Genomic DNA, 26864 nt, shown 5'->3' with positions numbered 1-26864 from the left:
CAAATGAATGAGGTAGAGTGCTTTGGATACAGCGAATCCTCTGATTAATTGGGAAGGAAGGAGCAAATTCTTTTTATTTCAGTCTACGGGAATCCCAGATCTCTGAGCTGGAAGGGACTTCAGAGTCATCTAGTCCAGCCTGCATCTGAACAAGAATCTCCTTATGGTAGCCTCAACAAGTCAAATTAACAAGCATTTATTAAACACCTGCTAAGTGCCAGGCACTGGGCCAAGCACACGTAAGTGGTGGCCTGGTCTTCTCTTAAAGAACTTCAGTGAGGGGGAACCCACCACTTCCCTCGGTAGCTCTTTCCCCTTTCAGATGGTCAGCTTGGGGTTGTGGATGGGGAACTAGTTTGGAGTCAGAGGACCTGGTTTTAATCCCCTTTCTGATATTTAGTAGGCATATGACTTTGGTTTAATCACTTCCCCTCTGGGCTGCAAAGTCCCCGTTTGTAAAATGGAGGATTTCTAACATTTGATGAGACTGTGAATTCTTAATGCCTACATGTCTAAGTCTGTCCCCCAGCATCCAGGAAGGCTAGCTTCTTTGCTGTCCAAGATCCTTATGGGATCTTGGCTTCAGCAATCTGAAAATCAGTTCTCCTGGGTCAGGTTGAAGATGGCTATGAAGGTGTAGGTGATTGAGATTGGGCAGGGAGGACCTTGTGGTCTCCTTTGGAAGTTGGGGCTTTGGTGAGGTGTGCTGCAGTTGCTTGCCCTTTCATCTGAGTAGTGATAATGAACCCCTGACTTCGTATAGTAGTTTCTCTGAACTACTTCCATGCATTTCTCATTCTTATAAATCATTCCCATTTTTGTAGGAAAGCATTAAGGTTTACAAAGTGCTTTCCCTACAATAACTTTGGGAGGGGTGCCATAAAGTATTATTAACTCTATTTTATGGATAAGGAAACCAAGACCCAGGGAGGCAGGGTGGTACAGTTGTAAGAGCATTGGCTTTGGATTCAGAGACCTTGGCTGGAAACCTGGCTCTACTACTCACAACCTTTGTGACCTTGGAGTAGTCATTTCTCTTCATCTCATGTGCAAAAGGAGGGTGCTGGACTTGATCTATAAAGTACCCTCAGGCTCTGTATTCAATGAGTTTGCCCAAGGTCCAATAGCCCCTAAGTGGCAGTTAGGTCTCAAAGCCAGGTCTCTGGACCATGTTGCCCCAACCCTTCCACATACACAGGTGTAGGTCTTCTTCCACCAGAGGCTAGAGATCAGCTGTCCACTGATGATGCTGGGAAATGGAGGTGGGGCAGATGAGGCCTCGTGGATTTTCTCCCTCTCCTCTACTTTTGTCTCAGCTATTCTCTAACTTTGGGCCTTGGTCCTGAGCCCTGTACATCCACCACTTTTGTTCTCATACTAATAACCAACATGTATTTAGTGCTATACACTTGAGCACCACAAGAATCCTTTAACATAGGTGCCATAGCTATTATCTCCACTCTGATGATGGGGAAACTGAGGCACAGAGAGATTACATAGCCAGGAAGTATTTGAGGCTGGTCAACTGAGGTCTTCCTGAGTCCAAGTCCAGTGCTGCATCCACAATGCTGCACTGCCTCTGATGCAGCACAGACCTAAGATCATAAGCGCAAGAGCTGGAAGGGCATCTTAGACCTCACTGAATCCAGCACCCTCATTTTAGAGTTGAGCACAATGAGGCCCAGAGAGGGAAGGGGCTTGCCAAGGTTATCCAGCTGACAAACAATGGCGTTGACTGCTATGCCAAAATCCATCCTTTCCACTTTCCAACAATGCCTTTGGAGGAGAGAGTGGAGCACAAGGCAAATGGACAGGCAGGGAAGCCCCAAGAAAATGTAGAAGCCACCCCTCTTTCATCTGCCTCAGCCACCCCTCCTATTCCCTCTGACTACCCCTCCTGGGTCGAAGGGGCAGAGGGGAGAGTGAGAGTCTGAGAACAGGAAGTGATGTGGCACCCAAAAAAAGAGCCCTAGATTTCAAGTTAGGGGACCTTGGTTCAAATACTGGCTCTGTCACCAAGGGCAGGTCACAACCTCTCCAGGCCTCAGTTTCCTCATCAGAAAAATAAGGAAGTTGGGGTAGATGATCTCTGAGGGCCCTTCTAACTCTAAATGTGTGATCCTAAGTACAGCAGAACCTGCAGCGTCTGCCTGCGACCTGTTCGTTTGTATGGGGAGAATGGAGGAAGGACTTGTCTATGCTGGGTGCTGTCCATGGTGCTACGGGCTCACACATGTGGGACTTGTCTGTGCTGGGTGCTGTCCATGGTGCTATGGGTGTACACACACGTCTCTGTGTGTGTGTGTGTGTGTGTGTGTGTGTGTGTGTGTGACTGGTTGTGTGCAATTGGCATGTGGGTGGGTAGGCAAAGGTCCCCCATGGGAGATGAAGCTCAGGATCCTGAGACCTTTCCTTTGAATATCCCTGTTTTCTCAATATGTCTCCTCTTCACCTCCTCCCCTTTTGGAAGGAACCCTTTCCTCCCTCAACTCTCTTGGCTCCATCTCTCGGCTCACCTCTACCCCTTCCCCACTGCATGCCCTGGGCCCATGGCTGCAAGCCCTTGGCTTCCTTTAGCTTGGCCTGGCTCCTCCATCCCAGACCCCCTAACCTGCATGTATCCTCCTGGCTCTGGCTGTTGCTGTTGATAGCACGCTGTCCCCCTACCCTCCCTCCTCTTTCCTCCCCCAGCCGGCCCCTGCCCCTCCAGAAGCCGGGAGGGGGGGTTAGGGGAGCTGGGGGTCATGGCCCCGGGGGGAGGGGAAGTGGGGGGGATGAGGGATTTGCACTCCCGTTTCCTGCTTCTACTAACGAGCCGCCATTTTTGTGTCTGGACTTTATGATTTTGTCTGAGGGAACAGTAGGGTTTTACTAACCCAATTCATCTCCCCTTTCCTCCCAAAGACCTGTTCCCAACTCTTCCCACTGACTCTTTCCCCTTCTTCTCCATGCTATCCACCCCCAGTCTTTTCCTTCTCCTCTGACTCTCTCATTGTTCTGAATCCCTTATTCTTTCCCCTTTCCATTTCTCTGCTTTGTCATCAGAGATCATGGGAACCCCAAGAAGGTTAAGGTGAGGGTTAGAGTAAGATTGACCATCAGGAAGGAATAACTTGCCTCCTTCCCCTGAAGACTGGATCTGGGGAGGATCCAAGGACAGTTGCAGAGAGGATAAGATGGGGTGATGACCCACCTAGACTGAGTGGAGAATGATTAGGAAAGACCAGAGCAAAAGGAGGAGGGCAAGGCAGCGAAGAAGAGAAGAAGAGATCACTGCAGTACGAGAGATTTAGATTTGATAGAAGAGAGAATGCCTGGAGTTGAGTCACCAGAATAGATGACCAGGGGAAGATACTAATTTCATTTTCTGGAGGCTTCTGAGAGCAGGAGAGACCCCTTCCTCACCCTCATCCAGACACCTATAGTGCTAGAGCCATCCTACCCAGAGGTAGGATTGAGGGACAAAAGGGACTTTCTATAGAAGACCCTGGACCTTGTGGGAAGACGGAGGAAGGGATGGGGGTGGGATGAAGAGCTGTCAGTCACCAAGCACTGGGTTTTGCTGTGTTTTCAACCTTGGGTCTCTGTGCCCTCCATGAGCTCACAGCCTGACTGGGTAAACAAGATTCACGAGCAGGGGAGTGACACTAGACAGAAAAGCATTGTGTGCTAGATTGGCGAGGGGGGAGGAGGCAGACCGTCTGTCAGTGATGTCCTGGAGAGAGATGGAAAGGTTGGGGAACAAGAGGAAAGTGTTAGGATCAGTGAAAAAGACTGCCTCAGCCTCCACCATTGCCCTTTATCCACGCTCATCCCATTACTCTAATCTCCAGCCTCTGTCCCCTACTCCTACAAGAACTCTTACGCCCCCACTTCTAGCCTCTACCCTTACTCTCACCTTCAACTCTTTATCCAAACCTTTGCCCCAGTGTTCTCAGCCCTGATTCTTCCTCATTTCTGCCCCCATTGACCTTCATTCTAGTTCTTCCCTCAGCCTCTGACCCACTTCCTCCCCACCCCACCCCCCAGCCTCCACGAGCCCCATCCATCCCTGACCCCTTCCTTGCCTATTCTAACCTCATTTGCATGTGTTCGTGACTCATACTAATGAGCCCTTTCCTTCCCCTTCCCCAATCCCCCCAAATTCCCCGGGGGAAGAGGAAATAAACACTCCAACACTACCTCCTCCCCAATTAAAAAAATAAAACAAATCAAAAAACAAAACAAAACAAAAAAACAACCAGCAATACAGACACCAAAAACAAAAACAACCAAAACAAATCCCTTTCAAACTGTCAGCTCAGCCTCCCTCCCATGGCAGCTGCGCCCCTCCCCCAATTCCCTTCCTTGCCTCTGAATCCAGGCATCCTTTCTTCAGCACAAGGTTTGATGGTTCCCAGGGGGTAACCCCTCTCCATGCTACCTGGCCCCCCAGCACTCCAGCTCACAGATCATTCTCTGGCCTAGCCTAGAGAGAGCTGAAGGCCTGGAGAGCAGAGAAAAGGGCCCCTTCCTCCCTTCCAAACTGCTTCGATACCCTGCCCCGAACCCACCTCCCCTCAACCTCCACGGACAGTGGGGCCCAAGAGGCCAGGCGGATGGAAGATGGCTGGTGGCATGTGCGTATGGACGGGAGGGTAGGGGTCTTGTAGGACTGGAATGCCACTCCCTCACCCCCACCTGTTCTTCCACCCCAAGCTGTTTCAGGGAGGGGAAACAGTGGGTGCATATATGGGTGGGGTGATGAGTGGGTGAGGGAGAGAAGTGGTTTATCCAAACAGAAGCAGCACAGACTGTGGAACCCAGGGATCCTGTGCCCCTACTCCAGCCCCAAGATTCTCTGGCACAACCTCCTCAAAGTGTTATTTTGGACTAGATCTGAGGTATCATTAATACAGAAAATTCCCAGTGAGGAAATTCCCTCCCCCAATGTATAGCCTTAGAGATTAATTAGTCTGGAGCATTGAGAGGTTACCTGAGTTGCCCAGAGCCACACAGCCAGGATGAGTCAGGCCATCATGATTCAGAGGCCCTCTCTCTACCCATTATGCTGCAGGCATCTTCCTTAAAATTCTCTTTCCCAAAGTCCAGGCCCCCTGCCCCCAGCTCTCTACCCATGAACCCTACATACAATCCAGACCAATGCAGCAAGCATTGGGATTTAGAGGTTGGGCCAGACATCCCCCTGGCCTCATGGAGCTGAGGACAGGACACCAGCCCAGATGCTTGGAGCCCCTGGATCCAGGCTTCAGCTGGCAAATCTGCCTTGGGTGGAAGGGGGAATAGCCACATGTCTGGGTTTACCCTTGTCACTCTGTCTTGGGGCAGTGTTGCTGTGGCCCCACACGTGTGTTCACCAGCCCAGCCTGGGTGGTGGAGCAGGAGTTGTCCTACCCTCAGGGAACCCCTGGTCTCCAGGTCATTATGGACCCCCAAGGTTCATAACTAGGGAATCAGAGGTCGCCTCACCCAACCCCCACTTAAAGCCTGGAGCTGGAGATCATCCAGTCACCCCAATTCCATTTCATAGATTGGGACAGTGAGGCCCAGAGAGGAGAAGGGACCTGCCTAGCTAGTCTATGTATGAACCAGGTGTACCTGCCTCCACATCCAAATGGAATGTCACCTGAAAACTATGGGCTATAGTGGAGTCTGGGGTCAGGGGCTTCCCCAGGGTTGGGGTCCATGGAGATTAGGTGGGGGGATCACAAAATTTAAAGCTGAATCACATAGAATGACTCCCTCATTTTAGAGGCCCAGAGAGGGAAAGGGGTTTGCTCGGATCCCAGAGCTTGTGACTAACAGAACCTATATTTGAACCCAGCTCCTTAGTCTCCAAATCCAAACCTTTTCACCCTGTCCTCTGTGATGTTGGCTCCTGGGAGCTCTGGGCCCTTAGACAGGGAGGGGGAAAGGGCAGAACTTGTGCAGTCTGGGGTCAGCCAAGAAGAGACCTATCCATCCTATGTGGGCATTCAAAAGGAAGAATATCCCAGTGGAAAAGCTCATTGAATTTGGAGTCTGAGGTCTTGGACCTGAATCCCAACTCTACCAGTTTCTCTGTGACCTTGGGCAAGTCACTTCCCTTGTCTGCCTCAGTTTCCTCCTCTTGCTAATGAGGAGTGGGGTCTGAGGTCCCCTCTTGCTCTCATTTCTGTGATTCTGAGAGTCAAGATGCCCAGGTTCTGTTTTCTTGTGCTCTGTCACCCTGGCTCCCATCTCCTTGCTAGGCCAAGACTGGGCAAAGTATCCTTTAGCCTGAGAAAGGAAACTGCACTTTAGGAGGGACCCAGAGGTTCAAAGAAGAGCAGTAATGCCCTCCCCACCTCCTTGCTTCTAAGAGAGGCCCTGAGGATGAAGTGTGGGCCCAGAAAAGGGGCAAGGGATATTGTGTGGCTCTGTCTTGTTGCCAGCTTGAAGGTCCCATTCTCCCTGGGATTCCTCTGGTCTGTAGAGGGCTCTGCCCCTTCCCCCTCCCCTGAATTAGAGGGACCTCTAGGGGGTTCAGTTCAGCCTTCTCTTTGGACACTTGCTGTGTGTTTTTCTACATCTTCTTTTCTACATCTTTCACCCCCTGACACTATGACCATTGCCTAGTACTCCATCCCAACCTGAGACCATCAAATCTTGTGCCTCCTCCTCTCCCCTGCCCCATCTTCCCTCCTTCGTTGTCCTTCCCCACTGTTCCCCCTCTGAGACAAGCAGACATAAAAATGGGGCCCACTTCCCCAGCACCCCTACCGGCCCCTCTCCCCGGCCCAGCCCCAGCCTCCCCTCAGGAGGCTGATGCCCTGTTGTCTCCTTGTCTCTCCCCTTCCTCCATCCCATCCCGGGCTGGACAGGTGACCATCTCAGTGGACGGGATCCTGACCACCACAGGCTACACCCAGGAGGATTACACCATGTTGGGCTCTGATGACTTCTTCTACATCGGAGGCAGCCCCAACACGGCAGACTTACCGGGCTCCCCGGTCAGCAACAACTTTATGGGCTGTCTGAAGGATGTGAGTGGGGCCCGCAAGGGCTGGAACCTCCCGTGGTCAATCAGTCAGTCAACAAGAAAGCTTCCCATGTGCCAGGACAGTGCTGCCTCCTGCCCTTCCCAAGCCCTCCCTTCTTCTAGGCACCATGGCCACCCCCACGCCTCTGTCTTCACAGTGATAGAATGATAACTCACTGCTGCTCGTTATGACCCCCGTGGGGCAGCTGGTACTGTACGAGGACTCCAGATAGGGAAAAGTGAGAGGAGATGCCTGGCTCTCTCCAGATCAGGGCATAGGGGCCCTGCTGACCCCGTGCCAGGATCTTCCAAATCCCCACTCTGTGATGCTCACCCAAGAATTAAACTCACACTTCAGGGAGGGATATCAGAGGTCATCTCAGTCCCTTCATCTGTAAAAGGAAAAAAAGAAGTTGGACCAGATTGGAGTTCTTCACCCTTTTTTTTTTTTTTGTATCCTGGACCCCTTGGGCAGTCTGGTGAAGCCTATGGACTCTTTTCAGAATAAGGTTTTTAAATGCATGAAATGAGACATGAAGAATTACACAGGAAACCAGTTATGTTCAAATATAAAATCAAAATATCCAAACATTAAAAAATCAAGTTCATGGCCTCCAGGTTTAAAATACTGGATTAGGTGAACATTAAGGTCCCTTCCAGCTCTACATCCTATGACCTAATCCGATAATCCTTATCACTTCATCTGACAGATGGGGAAATTGAGGCCCGGAGAAGGGAAGTGACTTATCCACCATCATTGGCTTGTAGGTTCATAGATTTAGAGCTAGAAGAAACCGAAGAGGCCATCTATTCCATTCCTCTCATTTTAAACATGAATAAACCAAGTCCTGGAGAGTGACTTGCCCAAGGTCACACAAATAATAGCAGAGCTGAGATTTGAATCCAAGTTCTTTGACTGAATCTCAAGCCTTTTCTGTGACACCACACTGCAATCCCTCCAGAAGATGGGGCAGGTGCTTGGGGCGGCAGGTCACTGGGCCTCCTTCCATTACCTGCCCCTCTGGAAAGTGAAGCAATGGGAAGAGCAGAGGAGTCAGAGCCTGAGGGCCTGGGTTCAGATCCTGCCTCTGCTTCTTACTACCTCTGTAACCAGATAAGTCACTCCATCTGTCTAGGTCTCAGTTTCTTCTGCTGTAAAATGGTGAGTGGGGAAGAGGGCTTGAACTGGCCTGTAAAAGCTTAGAGAGTTCTGTTCCCAGGCCAGTGGCAGAATCAGCTGCTTGGGGAAGGGGGGAGATACGTCTTGCTAATGGGCCTCACCTCTCCCACTCTCCGGTGTCCCCTGCAGGTGGTCTACAAGAACAATGACTTTAAGCTGGAGCTGTCCAGGCTGGCCCGGGAGGGGGACCCCAAGATGAAACTTCAGGGCGATCTGTCTTTCCGCTGTGAGGATGTGGCCGCCCTGGACCCTGTGACCTTTGAGAGCCCCGAGGCCTTTGTGGCCCTGCCCCGCTGGAGCGCCAAGCGCACAGGCTCTGTGTCCCTGGACTTCCGCACCACGGAGCCCAATGGGCTGCTGCTCTTCAGCCAAGGCCGGCGGGCAGGGGGCGGGCAAGGAGGCCACGGGGCTGCCCGGGCCGACTACTTTGCCATGGAGTTGTTGGATGGATACCTCTACCTGCTCCTCGACATGGGCTCCGGGGGCATCAAGCTTCGGGCGTCCAACCGGAAGGTCAACGATGGGGAATGGTGCCACGTGGACTTCCAGAGGGACGGGCGCAAAGGTCAGGGGGCCCTCAGGAGGGAGAACCCTGCCGCCATCTTTCCTTCCCACCTTCCCTCCCTTCTCTCCATCCATTTATTACCTTGTTTCTCCCTTTGAAAACATCAAGCCCTCACCTCTCTTCCCTTCAAATATCCTGACCTTCCCTTTCCTCACTCGCTTCCGAGCCAACCGAGGAAACAAGCATTTATTAAGCACCTGCTGTGTACAGAGGACTGGGCAAAAATGTTGTGGATTGTAGATTTCTATCTAAAGGGGATCTTAGAGGTCTTCTAGTGAAGCCCCTTCATTTTACAGATGAGAAAACTATGGTTTGGGGTGCCTAAAGTCACCCTGAGAATAAATGGCAAAGCTGAGATTCAAACCCAGGTCCTCTGACTCAAAATCTACACTTTTTTCTGAAATAAACAAACACAGTCCCTGCCTTCTATTCTATGAGGAAGATGTTCTGTGTATACAGACTCATAAGTACCGAGTGAGGTCAAGAGCACTGATGAAGGGGGTGCCACGTGCATGCCTTGAGTCTCTAGCCTGGAGTGAAGCTTGGGATGCTAAGGAGGAGGAGTAAGGAGAGGCATTCCCAGCGTCAGGGACAACCTGTGCAAAAGGGTGCGTGCTGGACAACGGGTGGGACATCTGACTAATTTGAGATCCATTTAGGGAGCCCTCCCTTTCTCTCCGTGATGCCCTCCCCCCATCATTCCGCTGCCTCTAAGGAGAGAGGCCATGCTGTGGGATGGAAAGAGCCCTGCACACGCAGTAGGAGGAACAGTCATGATTCTTGATATTTAGAGAGTCAGTTAACAAGCATTTATTGAGCACTACTATGTGCCAGGTCCTGGGGATACAAAGAAAGGTGAAATTCAGCCCTGCTGTCAAGGAACATTTATAGTGCATTAAGATATGCAGAAAACTTTGTCTCCTTTGATCCTCACAACCCAGTGAGGTTGGTACCCCAAGGATTATAGCTCCATTCTACAGATAAAGAAACTGAGGCAGGTAGAGGTTAAGGGACTTGTTCAGGATCACACGGTTGTCTGAGGTGGGTTTTAAACCAAGTTGCTCATCACTCTTGCCTCTTATGACATCGTCTTTCAGAAGACCTGGGTTCCAGTCTTGGTGCCAGGACTTTCCAGCTCTGTGCCTGCAGGGAAATCACTTTGTTTTTCTGAGCCTCAGTCTCCTAACCTGTAAAATGGAAGGAGGGATAACAAAAATGCATTAAACACCTTAGCACCATGAAGTCGTAAATCGAGAGCTGGAAAAAACCTCAGAGGCTATGCAGTCCAATGCCTTCATTTTACAGAGGGGGAAACCGAGTCCCAGAATAATGAAGTGACTGATCCCCTAGCGACTAGTGTGGCTACTTTGCACTCACTTTGTTTGGGCAGCCAGGGGGCGCCATAATGCACAGGGCGCCAGGCCTGGAGTCAGAAAGACTCATCTTCATGAATTCAAATCTGGCTTCAGACACTAGCTGTGTGACCCTGGGCAAGTCAGCTTTACCCTGTTTGCCTCAGTTTCTTCATCTGTAAAATGAGCTGGAGAAGGAAATGGCAAACCACTTCAGGATCTTAGCCAAGGAAACCCCAAATGGGGTCATGAAGAGTGAGACATGACTGAAAACTGAACCACACACAACAAATTCACTTTGTATGTATGTCGTATGTGTTCATGTAATACTGCTCCTGGAGCTGCTTCCCAACTCCCACCAACACTGGAAGGTTGGGTCCCTTGAAGATGACTGAGTACTTTTGACCTTAGGGTTCTAGGGGTGACCCTGAGGGGTCGCGAATTTTCTCCGGTAGTGTTGCTCATAAGCACCCACTGGTGTGATCCCCGTTGCCAGCCAGAGATTTATCAATTTTATGTAATTTATATAATATTTATCAATTTGCCAGCCTCTAGACATATAGGTATTGACTCAGGTGATATGGTAAAAACAAGGATAAAAAACATGTCCCCAAACCAGAGACTTTCTCTTCCACCAGCCCATTCAATGCACTCAAGCTTAGAGAGCGCAGATGGCCGAAGGGTCATTTGCATCTTCATTGGAAATCCTTCTTTCCACTTGTGGAGTCCTTATCCAATAGCCTTTGGGTGAACGTAGTTCTCTGCTGGGCTCTGAGGCTTGGGCCCCTTGCAGAGTCCTAAGGCTGCAGTTCTCAGCATGTAGAAGAGAGGCTTTCCCCCGAGTTCTCACTGTCCATGTGGATTCATTGTTTTTTCTCTGGTTTCTCCAATAACGTGGCCAATGGAGAGGGGGAGAGGGTGTGAAACAGATGTAAGTTCCTCAAAGTGCTCCCGTGGCTTCATTCCCAAAACAGTTGCTGACCTCCTCTGAGAGCCAGAGATGGGGCTCCTTATTTTGACCTGTCCCCAAACGTTCCATCATCTGAGGGCATCTGAGCCAGAAGGACTTCGCTCTTCCCCTGCTTCATTAACCAAGTTGTTTGTACCCAGTTTGTATCTTTGGTTGTTTCTGCAGAGATCTCACACCTAATTACCACATTTGATTGATTCTTTGACTCAATCGAGGAAGTGTTTTCACCTGATAAAGATGTTAAGCCCTAGAGGTCTTTTTAATTACACTAATTGGGGTTGGGGGAGTGTGAAATACCCCTCGTACACTTGTATATGTACACGAGGTCTCCCCTGGTATAATGGAAGCTCTCTGAGGCCAGGGACTATATTACTTTTGTCTTCGGACCCCCAGCACTCAGAACACACTGTGGATGCTTAGTAGTTGATAAGGCTCAAAGGATCATTCTGCCTCCCTAAGCCCCACTGGAGACCTAGAGTACTAGATGGCCATAGGTCCTGGTTGACTAGTTTGGGGCAGGCAAAGGAGAGCTCTAGGAGCATGGAGGGGGGAGAGAGAAGACTTTCAGCTGTAGTGATTAGGGAAGTCTTTCTGGGGGAGGGGGTTTGTACCTAAGCTGTGCCCTGCGGAAGAGACGGATCCTTAAAGACAAAGATCAATCAATCAAGAATTCTTTATTCAACCCCTCATTTTGTGGGCGCTTTGCTAGGCTGGTTGGCTGTCCTTCATGCTCAAAGAAGACCAAAGTGACGTCATTATGTTGGGGGCAAGGTGCAGTGTGTCTGACTGTGGCTGATCAGACCAATCTGAGCTCAGAAGGCTCCAGGGATACAAAGACCAAACGATTCCCGCTCTCAAGAAAGAAGCTTTCATTCTATCCGGGGAGACAATGGGCATAAAACAAGAAAGTGCGAATGTGATCTGAAATGAATACGAAATCATTTGGAGGCAGGAACCACTGGAAAGGTCTCTCCTAAGAAGGAGATGGCCCATGGACTGAACCGTGAAGTGGGCTGGGATTCCAAGAGGTGGATTTGAAGAGGAATGGCATTCCATGCTGGGGTCAGGGAAAGCCAAAGCAAAGAAGACCTGGAGGCAGGAGAAGAGACTTCACATATAAGGAATGGTAATTAGGCCAGTTTGGTGAGAGTGTAGAATATGTAAGAGGGAGGAATGTGTATTCAGCCTGGAAGGACTGGCTGAAGCCCATTTGTGAAGAATTTTCAATGTCAAACAAAGGAGTTTGCATTTGATTTTTGAGGGTGGTGCTGAATTCTCTTGAGCAGGGGAGTGGCACAGTCAGACCCGTGCTCCAGGAGAATCATCATGGCATGGATGGATTGGAGAGAGGAGAGACAAGAGAAAGGGAGACCTATTAGGAGATGATTGAATGGTCGGGGGGGGGGAAGGTGATAGATGGAAGTAGAATGGGGGGTTGTGTGAGTGGAGAGAAGGGAGACATATGAGGGGGGATGCTGTGGAGGTGAAATTGCCAATACTTGGCAACAGATTGGATGTGGAGCAGGAGGAGGAAAAGCAGAGTCAGGGCTGAGGAGGTATCAATCCTGGGCAATGAGGAGGACTGTGTTGCCCTAAAAAGATATAAGGAAGGAAAGAAGAGCAGGTTTAGAGAAGATGATGACTTCAGCTGAGTCTGGGATGCTGGCAGCAGGTCTAGGTGGAGTTGTCCAATAGGAAGCTGGTGAGGAGGGATGGGAGTTAAGGCTGAGAGATTTGAAAGGCATCTCCAGGATTATTGAATGCATGGAATGCATGATGGCTGAGAGACGGGATATAAGAGAGAGGAGCCCAGGACAGAGCCCATGATGACAGTGGGGAATCTTTGGGGGAAAACGTGGCCCAGGAAAGGAGACTGAGAAGTTGCTGGATGAGGCAGATAGAGAACCAGGGTCCTGAGTGAAAAGAATGCAGTAAGCATGTGCTTAGCACAGTGCTTGGCACGTAGGGATCGAGAGGGGGACTGGACATTTTCATGTATAAAGATGAAGAAACTCCTTCCGCCAATCCAGGGCGGGCGCCTTCCTTCCACCTCATTGCTTTTGAGAGTACTTAAAGCAAGGTGCTTAACTCAGGGCTGAGGAATTTGGATTTTTAAAATATTTTGACAACTGTATTTCAGCATAATTAGTTTCCTTTGTGATACCATGAATTGTATATTGAAAAACATTATTCTGAGAAGGGGTTCATAGACTTAACCAGATTACAAAAGGGGTCCATGACACAAAGAAGGCTAAGAAACCCTGACTTGGGAGTTAAATGACTTGCCCAGGATCATGCAGCCAGGATGTGCCTGAGGCAGGAATTGAACCCAGGTTTTCCAAGCTGAGCACAAACTAATTACTCATTCGTCCATCCACTCATCCACCCATCCACCCACCTACTCATCCATCCATCCATCCATCCACCCATCCATCAATCCATTCATACATTCATACAGTGTCCAAGGCACTGTGCTAAGCTCTGGGGACAAATAAATAAAAAAAGTGAGACAGTCCTTTCCATCAAGGAGCTTACAGGTGGTCAAGCAGGGCTGCTTTTGACTTGGAAGTTACTGGGATGGTAAATGGAACCATAGGGAACTATAGATTGGTGTGCCCTTACCAGAAGCAATGGTAGCTGTTTCTGGAAACAGTTGATGACTATTCCCAGAGATAGAGGTGGAAAGTGAGGTGGGGAAGGATGTGGGTGGCAGAGTGGATACCCAGGAGATGGCTGGGGAGAAGCATGGTTGGAGCTGGAGCCAGTGGGACATCCTGGGCTCTCACTGAGCAGGACAGCTCAGCCCCAGGACTTGTGTTTCAAAGCCCAGTATCTTAACTCCCCCCAGGCTGGTCTCTGGAGGTATGGATGGGAGAATGCCTAATTCCAGGGGATTCCAGAGGCCAGCACGGACGCTTGTTTCTCAACAAGATCTTCCAAACAACATTCCAGATAAGTGGCCATAAGCCCTTTGCTTGAAAGCCTTTAATGTGAGGGGATACCACCCATGACCTCCCAAAGCAGCCCATCCCACTGTTGGACAGCTCTCAACGAGAGGAAGTCTTTTCTTTTAGAGAGCTGAAATCTCTTTGTGAAACTTTCTCCAAGTTCTGTTGTTGGGGCCAGACTGAGCATGTCAGATACTCAGTCCTTCAGAAACTCACAGCCTCCTCCTTATCTGTGTCCTCTCTTCTTCAAGCTAAACATTCCCAACTCCTTCCAATGGTCTTCACTAGACATGATTGTCACCATCCTGCTTGTGTCCTCTGAATGCCCTCGAGCTTGGCATTGTCTCTCCTATAACAGGCTCCCGAGGGGGCTTGATCAGAGCACAGGACAGTGGAAGCGTCACCTCGCTGGTCCTAGAAATTGTGTCCCATCCAGCATTTCATCCTGAAATCCATTAAAACTTCATGATCTTTCATCAGACACTTCTCTGCTTCTCTGATCTTGAATTTAGGGAGTTTTTTTTAACCCAGGTGTAGGACTTTTTAGATTTATCCTTCCTCAGTTTCATTTTATTAGCTTCTATTCACACTCTCTGAGTTCTTGTCAAAATGTTCCCTGTACATGACATCCCATCTACCACCTCTGTGCCTTTGCCTAGGCTGTCTCCCATGCCTGGAATGCTTTCAGAACACTTTCAGTGCTCAACTCAAGTGCCACCCCTTTCAAGGGGCCTTCTCTGAGGCCCCAGGTTGTTAGGCCCGCCTCCACTGCTGTGCATTTCATTTGCATATATCCTGTTTTTACTTTATTTGTGAACATGTTGTCTACTCCTAGTAGAATGTAAGCTTCTTGAGGGCAGGGACTGTCTCATTTTTACCTTTGTTATCCCCACTGCCCATGGCTCATAATAGGTCCTTAATAAATGCTTGATTGATTAATTGATTGATTCAAGCTTGCTGAGGTCTTTTTGGGCCCTGCCTGTGTTATCCAATGAATTGGCTATTTCTCCCAGCTTTGTGTTATCCAGATAGTGAATAAAAATGTTTGAAGTCACAGGACTGAACATGAATCTCCAGGGCATTCCACTAGAGACCTCTTTTCAAATTGACATTGAATCATTAATGATGACTCTTTGGTTCTGGACTTTTGAACTGTTCTGACTCCTCCAATCTGTAGTATTGTCAGGCCTCTGCCATGTCTCCATCTTGTCCACAAGAATATCCTGAAACACTACCCAAAGCAGCTGAGGTCAAGTAGGAGGAGGCTTGAGTAAAGGCCATCAGATTTAGCATTTCAGAGGTCATTAGTGACCTTTGGAAGGGCAGCTTCAGGAGAGTGGTGGGGTCAGGAGATAGACTGCAATGAGTTAAGGGAGCATGGGTGGTACAGAAAGGGAGGGGGAAGACAGAGACAGAAAGAGAGAGGGGAGGAGAGAGAGAGGGACAGAGATAGAAACAGAGAGAGGGAGGAAGGGAGAGACAGAAGGAGAAAGAGAGGGAGCAAAGGAGAGATGGAGGAGAGAGAGACAGAGAGGAGGGAGGAAGAGGGAGAGAGACAGAGAGGAGGGAGAGAGAGGGAGGTAGGGAGAGCAGGAGGAAGTGAAAATGAAGAGAGAGAGAAGGAGAGAGGGAAGGAAGGAGGGGGGAGAGAGAGACACAAGAGAGGAGGGAGGAAAAGGGAGAGAGAGAAGAGAGAGAGGAGGAGAGAGAGGAGGGAGAGAGAGGGAGGAAGAGAGATAGAAACAGAGAGAGAGGGAGGAAGGGAGAGAGAGGGAGGGAGAAAAGGGAAAGAGAAAGACAGAGAGAAGAGAGGAGGAGAAAAGAGAGGGGAGAGAGGAGAGAGAAGAGAGGTGTGATCACTGGAACTCCTAAAGGAGATGGAAAGGGACAAGTGGTGAGATTAATCTGGACAACAAAAAGGGACCCTCCTTCCATGGTGCTGGAATGCAGGAAGATAATGTATGGTGATTTAGAATGGCTTTGAGGTGTTGAAGGGCACTTCAGATGAATTCAATTCAATTTGATTGGCAGTTATTAAGAGTCTCTTACACGGCAGACCCCATCCTAGGTGCTGAGGACAAAAACAAAAACAGAACTGTCTCTTGTAAGGGGATCTCCACAATGTCAGGTGGAAGGTCATTTGCTGAGACAAAGGGGTCTGGGGTGGAATCAGGGGCTTGAGGGGAGAGGAGGAAGAATGGGACAGCTGATGTTGTGGGTGTGATCAGTCAGGCATGGAAGCATAATAGAAAGATTGCAGAATTGAGGGCCCAGTGAAGGTTTGATATGAATTTGTGGTGCGCTCAAGCTGCTCTCTTTGGTGACTTCCTCCAACAGGGATGAGCAGCTCAAGAGGAGGAAAGGAGAAGGTGGATGGTGGAGGTGAGCCAGGCTCAGGGATTAAGCAGGCTGTGAGCCGCAGAAGGAGAAAGCAGGAAGGGATGCAAAGGTGGATATTGCCTTGTTGAACCAGTTAACTTTGATGGTTGGATTTTGGAGGAAGGAAGACTAGAGCAGGATTGAGGGACTGGGAATCATGGAAGCATCAATGATCTGGGTGTGATGGCGAGGAGGAAGAGCAAGTTTAGGAGAAAGGCATTGAGAGAGGTGGCAGAACAGAGGTGATCTGAGAGGGGACTCAGAGGGTATAAGATCTCGGAGGGAGCACGTTTGGACAATGGTTGAGGTCCTATGTGTCCTAGATGTCCCCACTCTGGTGGGTGACTGAGATTATCTGTCTCATTATCTGAGAGAGGCTGAAGGTCATTGGAATAGAGAATGTTGAAGAATTGGGAGACTGGAGCTTTGAAAGGTCCTTAACATGTATCTGGAAGTCAGTAGGATGAGGGCAAGGATTGGGGTAGAGAGGAAGCCTGGGCCCCAGATGCTGGACTCTCTGAGAAAGATGGGAGAGGCACATGGAAGTGGACAGATGGAAGCACCTAGGGTGCTGGGTAGGGTGATGTCAAAATAGAACATGCTTGGAGAATGATAGTCCCCACCATTGTGCTCTGCTTAGATTTCACTTGGAGGACCATGTTTCGTTCTGGGTGCCATGTTTTACCAAAGACATCGATGAGGTGGAGGTAGACCAAGATGGTGACCAAGAAGGGTCTGAACTGTCTTCAAGTATCTGAAGGGTTTTCATTTAGAAGAGTCATTAAACTTGTTCTAAATCCTGTTTCCTCATCTGTGAAATGGGCTTGGAATCAGGAAGACCTGAGTTCAAATCTGGACTCAGACAGTTATTAGCTGTGTGACCTTGGGCAAGTCACTTAACCTCATTTGTCAAATCTTGTGCTCCCAAGGGATGGCAGAGGGACACGCTCCCCAAGCATTTTCTTGCATCCTTCCCATTGCACCAATCTGTTCCCATCCCTCTTCTATCCTCCCATTCTTTCCTTCAGCTGTCCCGCTTTCTTCCCTTTCTTGCCTGCGTCTTCCATCCGTCCTCCTCTCTCACTTGCTGTCCCCTGTCTCATTCTCATTGCTCCTTCCATGTCTCCCCATTCGCCCTGGCTCACTCCCTCTGTCTACTTTCCCCAAGCTTCGCCCCTTCCCAAACACCCACTGACGCCCTGCTTCCTTCCTTCTCTCCCTTGGTCCTTCAGGCTCAATCTCAGTGAACAGCAGAAGCACACCGTTTTTGGCCAGCGGCGAGAGTGAGATCTTGGACCTGGAGAGTGAGCTGTATTTGGGGGGCCTCCCCGAAGGGGGGCGGGTGGACCTACCACTGCCCCCCGAAGTGTGGACGGCGGCGCTTCGGGCTGGATATGTGGGCTGTGTTCGGGACCTCTTCATCGATGGGCGCAGTCGTGACCTTCGGAGTTTGGCTGAAGCCCAAGGGGCTGTGGGGGTCGCCCCCTTCTGTTCACGAGAAACACTGAAGCAGTGTGGGACAGCCCCCTGCAGAAACGGGGGGGTCTGCCGAGAAGGCTGGAACCGCTTTGTCTGTGATTGTGTTGGGACAGGCTTCCTGGGCCGGGTTTGTGAGAGAGGTGAGTACAGGTCAGCCGGCCATCCTGGCCCTCCTCTGTGTCCCTCACCCTCATCCCAACTCTCTCTACCCATCAGTGTCCCCTGTCTTCTGACCCTGGTCTCTCCCACCTGAGAACCCTTGAATCTCTTCCCTAGTCTCTACTCCCTTAACATGATCCCCTAAGTAGTCTAGTCTCTTCCACCCACATGTCCCACACCCTACCCTCAGGATCCACAGTACTGCTCCTCCTCCCCATCAGGTCCCCCACCCCAGTCCTGTTCTTTTCCATTTAAATGTCCCCATCCTCATTCCAGTTTTCTCTGTCCTTCAAAGTGTCCTTTCTCTCTCTGTATCGCTCCCCCACAATCCCTGTTCTCTCTCCCACCTTGGGGTTGCCCATGTCACACTTCTCCAGTCTCCTCCATGCCTGGCCTTGTTCCCTCCCTGTCGGAGGTGTCTACCACACCCTGCCTGGTCCTTGTCCCCTCTCCAGCCTCCTTCCTCCCCCAGGTTTACCCTTCTGTAGCTGTGCTCACTCTTTCTCTCCTTCCCTTTCTGGGGCAGAGGCCACAGTTCTGAGTTATGACGGCTCCATGTACATGAAGATCATGCTGCCCACGGCCATGCACACTGAAGCTGAGGACGTGTCCTTGCGCTTCATGTCCCAACGTGCCTATGGCCTCATGATGGCCACCACCTCCAAGGAGTCTGCGGACACCCTGCGCCTCGAACTGGATGGGGGGCAGATGAAGCTCACCGTCAACCTTGGTAACCCCCTCTCCTGCTCCAGTCATGATCCTGACCTTGACCTTGACCTCATCCCATCCCCTTCCTCTGGAGAAGCTGGGAGGAGTGCCAAGGGTGGGGGAGGGTGGAGTGAAGCCAGTCTTGGGACTGGACCCACCCTGCATGGACACAGCCAGAGAGAGAGGCAGAGTTGGACACAGCCCAGGGGGTGATACCATCGTATGTGATAACACCTTCTGAGCTGTTGACACACAGCGTGCGATAACACCATCTGCTTGTGTGTGTCTGGGGCGTGATAATGTTCCCTGCCCAGTGTATACAGAGTCCCGGCAGCATCTGTCCCTGGCCATACCCAGTGGGGTGGGGGGTGCTGGGAAACTCCAGAGCTGTCCATCAGCCCTGCTCTGCACTGACTCACCACCCAGAGCTGGGCGCCAGGGGTGCTGGGAGGCGCAGAGGTGAACCAGACTTGGTTCCTCTGGGCTATCTGTGTGCCCAATCTGCCCCTGCCTACCATCCTTAGCCAGTCTGTGAGAACTGCCAGAGTCTTCCCCCACTCTGAGCCGCCACCTATGGACATGGGCGTATACACGACAGGTCACAAACAATACGAGGCATTGCAATTCATGAGGAGAATCACCTGGTGGACAAGGGTGGAGGAATGAAGGAAATGGGCAATTGACTTCCACTCCCGCACTCCACACAGTAGCCCACCTGCTCCAGTAGACTTGGCTGCCCTCACTAGCCCCAGCAAGCCCTCATGGACGTGGAAACAGACCATAATAAGAGCTCCCAGATCTCTTTGAGACAGGTCAAGATTCATTAGCCCCATTTTGCAGATGTGAAAATGGAGACTCAGATAAGTGCAGGGGCTGGCCCAAGGTCACACAGCTGGTCAGGGTCAGAGGTGGGATTCAAACTGCGGTCTTTGCTGACTTCAAGTCTTTAACAAGATTCCACAGTGACCAGAACTGGATGTCAGTGTGGGGTGAGATGGTAAGAGATGAAAATGATGATAAAAGACCCAGAGAAAGTGCCTCGAGAGGCATCAAAGAGCGATGGACTAGGGCTCACCCAGCCTGGCTGCTGACAACCTGGGCAAGTCATTTTTCCTGATCTCTATGCCTCACTTTCCTTATCTGTTAAGAAAAAAGGGAGAGTTGGACTCACTGATGCCTCAGGTGCCTTTTGGCACTCGGTCCTCAGCCCCACCTGAGACAGCTCGAGTCCAAGAGCCCTCTTCCTCCCTCACCCGCATCCAGCAGGTGTCTGGGAGGTTGGGTCACCCTGTCAGGTGGCAGGTGTCCCATTTATGGAGCAGGAAATAATGTGGGCCCAGACTGTTGTGCCTGATGTGTGATGGAGGATAAGTCACAGGCCCGGGATACATGATACAGCCTCCTTTGGATTGATTAGGGGAAGGGTCAGTCAGTCGGCAGGTCAACAAGCATTTATTAAATGCCTACTGTATGCTAAGCACTGGGGTTAAAAAGAAGAGGTGAACAGCCCCTGCTCTCAGGGAGCTCCTGGTCTAATGGGGGACGCAACAGGCCAACTACTGAGTGGGACAAACTGGAAATAATCAACATAGGGAAGGTGCCAAAATGGGACAAGAGACTTTCATTGGAAAGCAAGGACCTAGGTTTGAATTCTGGCTCAACGCCCACTTCCTCTGTGACCTTGGACAAATTTATTCCCTTCTCTGGGGTGCAGTTTTCTCCTTTATAAAATGAGGGGGTTTGACCTGTTCATATCTAAGGTCCCTCCCGGAATCTTCCAGTTATCTAGGTAAGGAACACTGCTCCTTCCTTTCCCCCCCTCCTCTTTTTCCTCCTCTTCCTCCTCCTCTTTCTCCTCCTCCTTGTCCTCTTCCTTTTCCTCCTCTTCTTCTTCCTCATCTTTCTCCTCCTCCTTTTCCTCTTCCTCCTCCTCTTCCTTCTTTTTCTCCTCCTTTTCCTCCTCTTCCTCCTCTTTTTTCTTTTCTTCCTCCTCCTTTTCCTCCTCCTCTTCCTCCTCCTTTGGTCATATGGGGCATAGGGAAGGGAAGGGCAGCTAAGATGAGGCCTCTGCTCTCCCCTAATGGGAGTTCTTGGGAAAGGGTGTGAAGCCAAGGGCTTTGAGGCAGTCTGGCTGTGGGCTCCTCCCCAGCTCTGCTCCACTCCCATGGGGCTGACATCCTGGAGACAGGCCAGAACTTCATCTTCCCCATCAGCCACTCTCGGCCTGTGTGTAGGGAAAGATCAGACAGCAGCGGGGGTTGTGGATCTAGGCTTGGGTGGGGGGAGCTGTCCAAGCACAGAGCCACTCTTTTGGCCCCTGTGAGGGAGGGGGAGAGCGTAACCACTGGAGGAAAGGGGATGGGGGCGTCCAGGGGTGAGGTAGAGGGATCTGTGTTGAACTCAGGGAGCTTGGGCTTGTGAAAGGCGAGAGGAGATGTAGAGACTGATCAGGACAGGTTGTTTGGAAGCTGCCCAGGAGGTGGGTGCCCAGTCAACCAACCAGCCAATGACTCAATTGGCAAGCATTTATTAATCACCTGATGGGCATTTTGCCAAGCTTTGGGGACTTAAAACTTAAAGAAACCGGAGAGATCTCCAGTTTAACTAATTTTAGTAGATCAAACAGTCAGTAAGCATTTATAAAACGCCTACTACGTGGCAGGTGCTGGCTAAGGTGCTAGGGATACGAAGGCAAAAGTGAAACAGGCTTGTCCTCAAAGAGCTTCCATTCTACTCCCCTCCCCCCAGAATGCTCCCCCCTCCTCCTGCCCAGGGCCCCACCCACTCAGGGAAGTCGGGCTGGAAGGAGAGGGATGATGTTTGAGGTCTGCAGTGACCCCACAGTGCTGACCCTCAGATAGGATGCTGCCAAGGCCCCAGCTCTTCCAGAAGTGTATCCCTCGAGGGCAGAATTTGCAGCTGGAGGACCCGAGGCCTGACTATCCATATGACCTTGGACAAGTCACTCCCCAGCTCTGGGCCTCAGTTTCTACCTGTGTAAAATAATAATAATAATAGGAAAAGCTCACATTTCTGAGTAGGGAGTGAATGAGGAGGAAGGCTCCTGGCTTGGGCAGAGGACCTCTTGTGGGGCCGTGGGAAGTTCGAAGTCAGTGGAGCTGGTGGCGCCTCTGGCCTGAGGCCGTGGCAGGCTTGCTGGGTTTGGAGTCCGGGCCTGGGATGGGATCCCATCTCTGCCATAGTTTGCCAGTATGGCCTTGGGTGGAGCACTCTCTCCTGTCTGGGCCTCAGTTTCCCCATCTGAAAAATAAGTGTCCTCTCAACTCATATGATTAGTGATACTGAATCGCTAGATCACATTTCCTCACTGCACAGCTCGCACTGGTCTAGGCACATGGGGGACACAGGGGAAGTCTCAGATATGGTCCCTTGCCTCTTCCTTAGGGAGCCCCTCCCAAAAGCAGAGGATCTAGCACTGATTGGGGATGCTCCAGCCTGTCAGGAGCTAAGTCCCCACAGGCTGCTGTAGTTTGGGGGGGGGCTTCATGAAACAGAAGGGTTTTGACCTCAGCTTTGGAGGACAGATGGGCTTTGGCTCAGTGGGGAGGCTTTTGGTAAGGAAGGAGACAATGGCCCCTGGGTCCCTGGCTCTTCCTTGCATGCTGAGGATGTAGGAGGGGAAACGTGGCTCTGCGGAGCGCCCCCGCCCCCAGTTGAGCCTATCATCAAGGGCTCTCTGCCCTTTGAATCCCTGAGGCTGAGTGTCAGGGGAGCATGGGGAAGGCAGAGGGATGGAATCCAGTGAGGTAGAGTGAATGTGCAGGCTGTGGAGGGGGGATGCGAGGCTGGAGCCCGAGGACCTGGGAGCCCAGCTCTTGAGAGGTCATCCCAGGCTGTCTCTCCCGCAGGGCGCATGTAGCCTGGGCACACTTGGGCCCACCTCCTCCTGGTCCATCTGCGCCTCCCTCCTCCCCCAAGATCTGACCTCCCCTCCCCAACCCTCCCGGGGACACAAGGAGGGTCCAAAGAGTCTGAGCTTTATGCCAGCCCCAGTGTGCAGCCCTCTGGTGGCTGGGCCTCGGGTCCCTGGGGGGAAGGGGCTTGGTGTCCTTCCTAGGATAAAATGCACACCCTTGCCTGCCTTCCGGTATCTGGCTGCCCTGTCAGGCCTGCTGAGGGGGCTATCTATTCAGCCTGTGACGCCTGTGTGTGCTGGGTTAGCTTTACAGATAATGGGTCCAGTACACTTGGATGGGTCTGTGATCTCATTACTGTGGGCTCTCCCTCCAGAGACACAGCCTGGGCCCCAGTGCATTCTGGCCTCCTCATTGCCTCGCCCTTATCCTCCTACAGATGCTGGTGGCTCAGCCAGCCCGCCTTTCTGTGGGTCTTTCCCCCGGTGTCCGTGTGGCCTTCCTTGGGGGTAGTGAGGCCGGGCATCTCCTCGGCTCCAGCTGCAGACCACAGTGGAGGCCGTGCCCGGCCCGGGCAGGGTGCACCCAAGTACCTACTGTGCATGCCCTGCAGCGCTGGTGTCTGTTCACTTTCATTGTGTGGGTGTGGAGATGTCTGGAGATGTCCCAGAAATGTCCGCTTCTTCTCTCCTCTGGCTGTGTCCTCTCTCCGTCTGCTCCCCGCAGGGTGGTCAGCATTGAGGGCCTAGCTGGTCTTTCCAGCCCATCAGATCAGTCCAGGAAACCCACAACTCACATTACTTCCTTCTCCAGACAAAGGGGCTTCCTCCCCTCCCCCTTGCCTCTGTTCCCCATGTGGGAGAGGAAGGTTTCAAAGCTCCTGTCCTGGGACCTCCTTTCCCCTCCCTGATGGGGGACATGCTGCCCTCACTCCCTTTTTCTTTTTTGGACCCTTCATTGGTGAAGACTCTGCTGGTCCCGAGAGAGCCCCCGGAGACCCCAGCCCAGAGCCTGGCACCCTTTCCCACCCTACCATTTTCTTCCCTCCTGGTCTGTGCTGGCTGACCCTTTCACCCCCACTTCATGCCCCTCCTCCTTCCCCTTCCTCTTAACCCATTTTATCCACTCTTCCCTTCCACCTGACCTCAACCTTTCCGGCTCCCCTTGGACCTCTCCCAACCTTCCTGCTCACTCCTGCTGGCCTCTACTTGCCCTAACTCCCTCTGGACCTTGGCCTGGCTGCTAGGCCAACCTTAGGCTCCCCTCTTTGCTTGGCCTTCCCCAGATCTCCTTTCTCCACTCGCCTCCGACCTGCGTCAGTGCCGAGCCATGGGCTGGGGTCCCGGCTGCTCCCCCCCACTCTTCTGCTGCGGTTGACCGAGTCGTGTGGAGCTCAGCTCTATGGCCCGAGTGGCTCTCGACCCCCCAGAGCCACAGGGGAATGATGGGAACCCCCAACCCTGGGAACCTTCTTGGGGTCGGGGGAACACCAGGCACACCTCCTTACCCAGCTTAGTATCGTACAGGAATTGGGCCGGAATGAGAGGCAGCTTGGCTTTGGCCTCCAAGGCTGGGCTCCTCAAGGGCAGGGGCCGTGTTGTATCTACCTTTATATCCCAGGGCCCTCCTCAGAGGAGCAGCTTCATAGATGTTTGGAATTGAGCCCCCTTTAACTTCTCTTGCTCTATATCAGACAGACAGATGCCCCGTGGGGGCTGCCTTTAGAACTCGATGGGGTCCGTGAAAACGTTCTTGGCCCAAGCTTTATGCGTCCTGCATGACCCTGAGTGGCTCCAGGTAGGGAATGGCGCTAAAGGAGGGTCCTTGGGCTGGAGGCCAGGTCCTCCGTGCCCCTGTCTATAACACAGATTGGACCATCCATACCCCCCCCATCAGGGGAAGGAGGAAGAGCAGCCAGAGTGCCCCCCTCCAAGGGAGGGTCATTTGGAGCTCAGACTTCCCCCTGAGTTCCATTGAAAGCCTGGTGTTCCCCAGGGTGGCAAGGGGAGAAAGAAGGTTTCCGGGGAGGGGGAGGGAGCAGACCCCTGGGGCTCTGGTGAGCCGTGGCCACAGGGTGGGCACCTGGGACGGAGCCCCTGATTTAGCTTGGAGCCTGGGGTGCAACAGGAAAAGTCACCCCCAGGCCTCTAAGTGGGCATCGCCCATGGCTGGAGGCCCAGGGGCCCTGGCTTCCTCCTGCTCTCCCTCCCATTGACACTGGGGGGCCTGCAGGGGGGTGTCAGGATCCCCACCTCCTCATGCCCCCACTGTATGACTGGGATTCACAAGGTGCTCCTCTCCCTAAGATGTGAAGGGCCTGGGCTTCTCCGAAGGAGGGAGGGCACAGGCCTTCCCTCTGCAGAAGCCTGGTCACCCTATCACCCCAACAACCCTGACCCCCAGCTCTGAGGGCCTGGAGCCCTTTGGGGGACAGGAGGGGTGAAGGCCTGGCCCAAGGTGGGGAGAGGACACCTGGGCACGCATGGTCCCCGGAAAGTGGCCCCGGGGGAACCCCCGCCCGCAGATGCCCCTCCCTGTGAAGGATGTAAAAAAAATTTCTTTTGCCTTTTTGTCTCCCCTCCCCCTCCTCTGCCCGCCCCACGGGCCCCCCAGACTGCCTGCGCGTCGGCTGCGCACCCAGTAAGTGGTTTCCCTCTTCTTCTACTGAAATCAGGGTTGGGGAGCAAAGTGTTGGGGTTACAGAGACCCCAAATGGGCTCTGAAGGGGAGGGAGATGATGGAAGTGGAGGGGGGGAATGAATCGAGGGTTTGCGTGCGTGTGTATGTATGTATGTATGTATGTATGTGTGGGTCTGGGTGGGGGAGGGGGGGCGATTGAAGGGCAACATTATGGCCACAAGAGGGGAACAGAAGCAGAGAAGGGCAGAGCAAGGAAAAGAGGGAGCCAGGCTGCTAACAGACTCTAGGAAAAGGGCAGAACCCAAGAAAGGCCAACAGATGGTGGGTGGGACATGGGAAAGGCAGGGCAGGTCCCAGGGCGGGGCCTGAAGCTTCAGATAGGAAGATGGAGAGGGGGGGGTGTGGAGGGAGCACCCTGGCCTCTGCCCCCTCCTTCCAACATCCAGCGGGGAGCAGGCCAGGCTAGCCAGCTGCAGTTCCAGAGATGGCCACAGTGGGGAAGGCGAGATGCATGGAGGGAGCCCAGAGAGGTAGAAGAGGGCGGGAGGACCACAAACTGAGGACCTGGAGATGATCTGTCCAGCCTTCAGGGTCAGTGATGGAGGGCTCTGTGAGGAGCAGGCCTGGGGATGCTGGTGGAGGCGGGGCCGAGAGAATAAGGTGTTTGCTGAGATCAGGGAAGAGGGTCAGTGTGTGTCTGTGCTCAGACGTGCGCCCACCCACCCCAGTAGCTGCCTCACTTGGCTTACTGAGGCTGTGTGTGTGTGTGTGTGTGCGCATGTGTGTGCGTGCATGCATGTGTGCAGACCTAGAGTCATGTGTGTCTTTGTGACTGTCTGGAGAAGCTGTGCTGATATACATGTGAATGCATCTGGGGCTCATCCCTTTCCCCTTCCTGGAGTAAATAGTCCTGGCTGTCTGTTTGCCCCCACCACAGGCTCCACAGTAAGGGCTGAGGTCTGAGGCATTGGCCAGAGACACTGTAGGTCTGAAAGTGCCTTCTGACTCATCAAAGACCAATTCAATTAAACTCAGGGCTGTTTAACTGCAAAGTGTATTTGATTGTCTTTTAATCCTTCAAAAATTGGCCATCTGGGTCTGGTCAAGATGGCAACCCTAGCTGATTAAATGTAACACACCACTCCAATCATGTCAGAGAATACCCTTTTTTCCTCTGTGTGTTTGTTTGTCCAGGGTTGGGCTCGTCTATGTCAGCCTAGGGGTGTTGGGATTTGCTCAGTAGGGTTTTGTATGTGCGTGATGACTTTATCAGGAGAAGCTGTGTTTGTGAAGATTGCGATATAGCAGGAGATGAAGGGGTGTGTGTTTACATGTGACCGCGTTGGAGCTTGGGTGTATCTGGCTGTGTGTGGCAAGGATTTTGTGTGGTCGTATGGAGTGGGGCAATGTGAGCCCTGGATCCAGGAGGTAAAAGTCATGTATGTGATGGGTACCAAGAGTGTGTGGGGAAGATGTGCCTGGTGTCTGGGGACATGGTGGAGTTTTACACAGGAGTTTGAAGTGTTTTATGGGGCTTTCTGGGGGTGTGTAGTAAAGTTGTGTGTTAGGCATGCAATGCTATTGTATGTAGGTGTGTGTGTATGGGCAT

At 51.9% G+C, this 26864-nt stretch overlaps 1 protein-coding gene across 1 annotated transcript in view; it reads left to right on the top strand.

Moving 5' to 3' along the window:
• The window catches only part of NRXN2 (neurexin 2), a 177900-nt gene that overhangs the window by 61852 nt on the left and 89184 nt on the right, over nt 1-26864 (top strand). Inside the window, 5 exon segments of the mRNA XM_020968358.2 lie at nt 6843-7004; nt 8310-8745; nt 17627-18013; nt 18559-18762; nt 25229-25255. Of these exon segments, the coding sequence (XP_020824017.1) occupies nt 6843-7004; nt 8310-8745; nt 17627-18013; nt 18559-18762; nt 25229-25255 (1216 nt within the window).

Source organism: Phascolarctos cinereus, unplaced genomic scaffold, assembly GCF_003287225.1.
Source record: "Phascolarctos cinereus isolate Bilbo 61053 unplaced genomic scaffold, phaCin_HiC Scaffold_9;HRSCAF=440, whole genome shotgun sequence".
Taxonomy (NCBI): Eukaryota; Metazoa; Chordata; class Mammalia; order Diprotodontia; family Phascolarctidae; genus Phascolarctos; species Phascolarctos cinereus.
The sequence above is the reverse complement of the archived record's forward strand: the minus strand, read 5'-3'. Positions and strand labels throughout refer to the sequence as shown.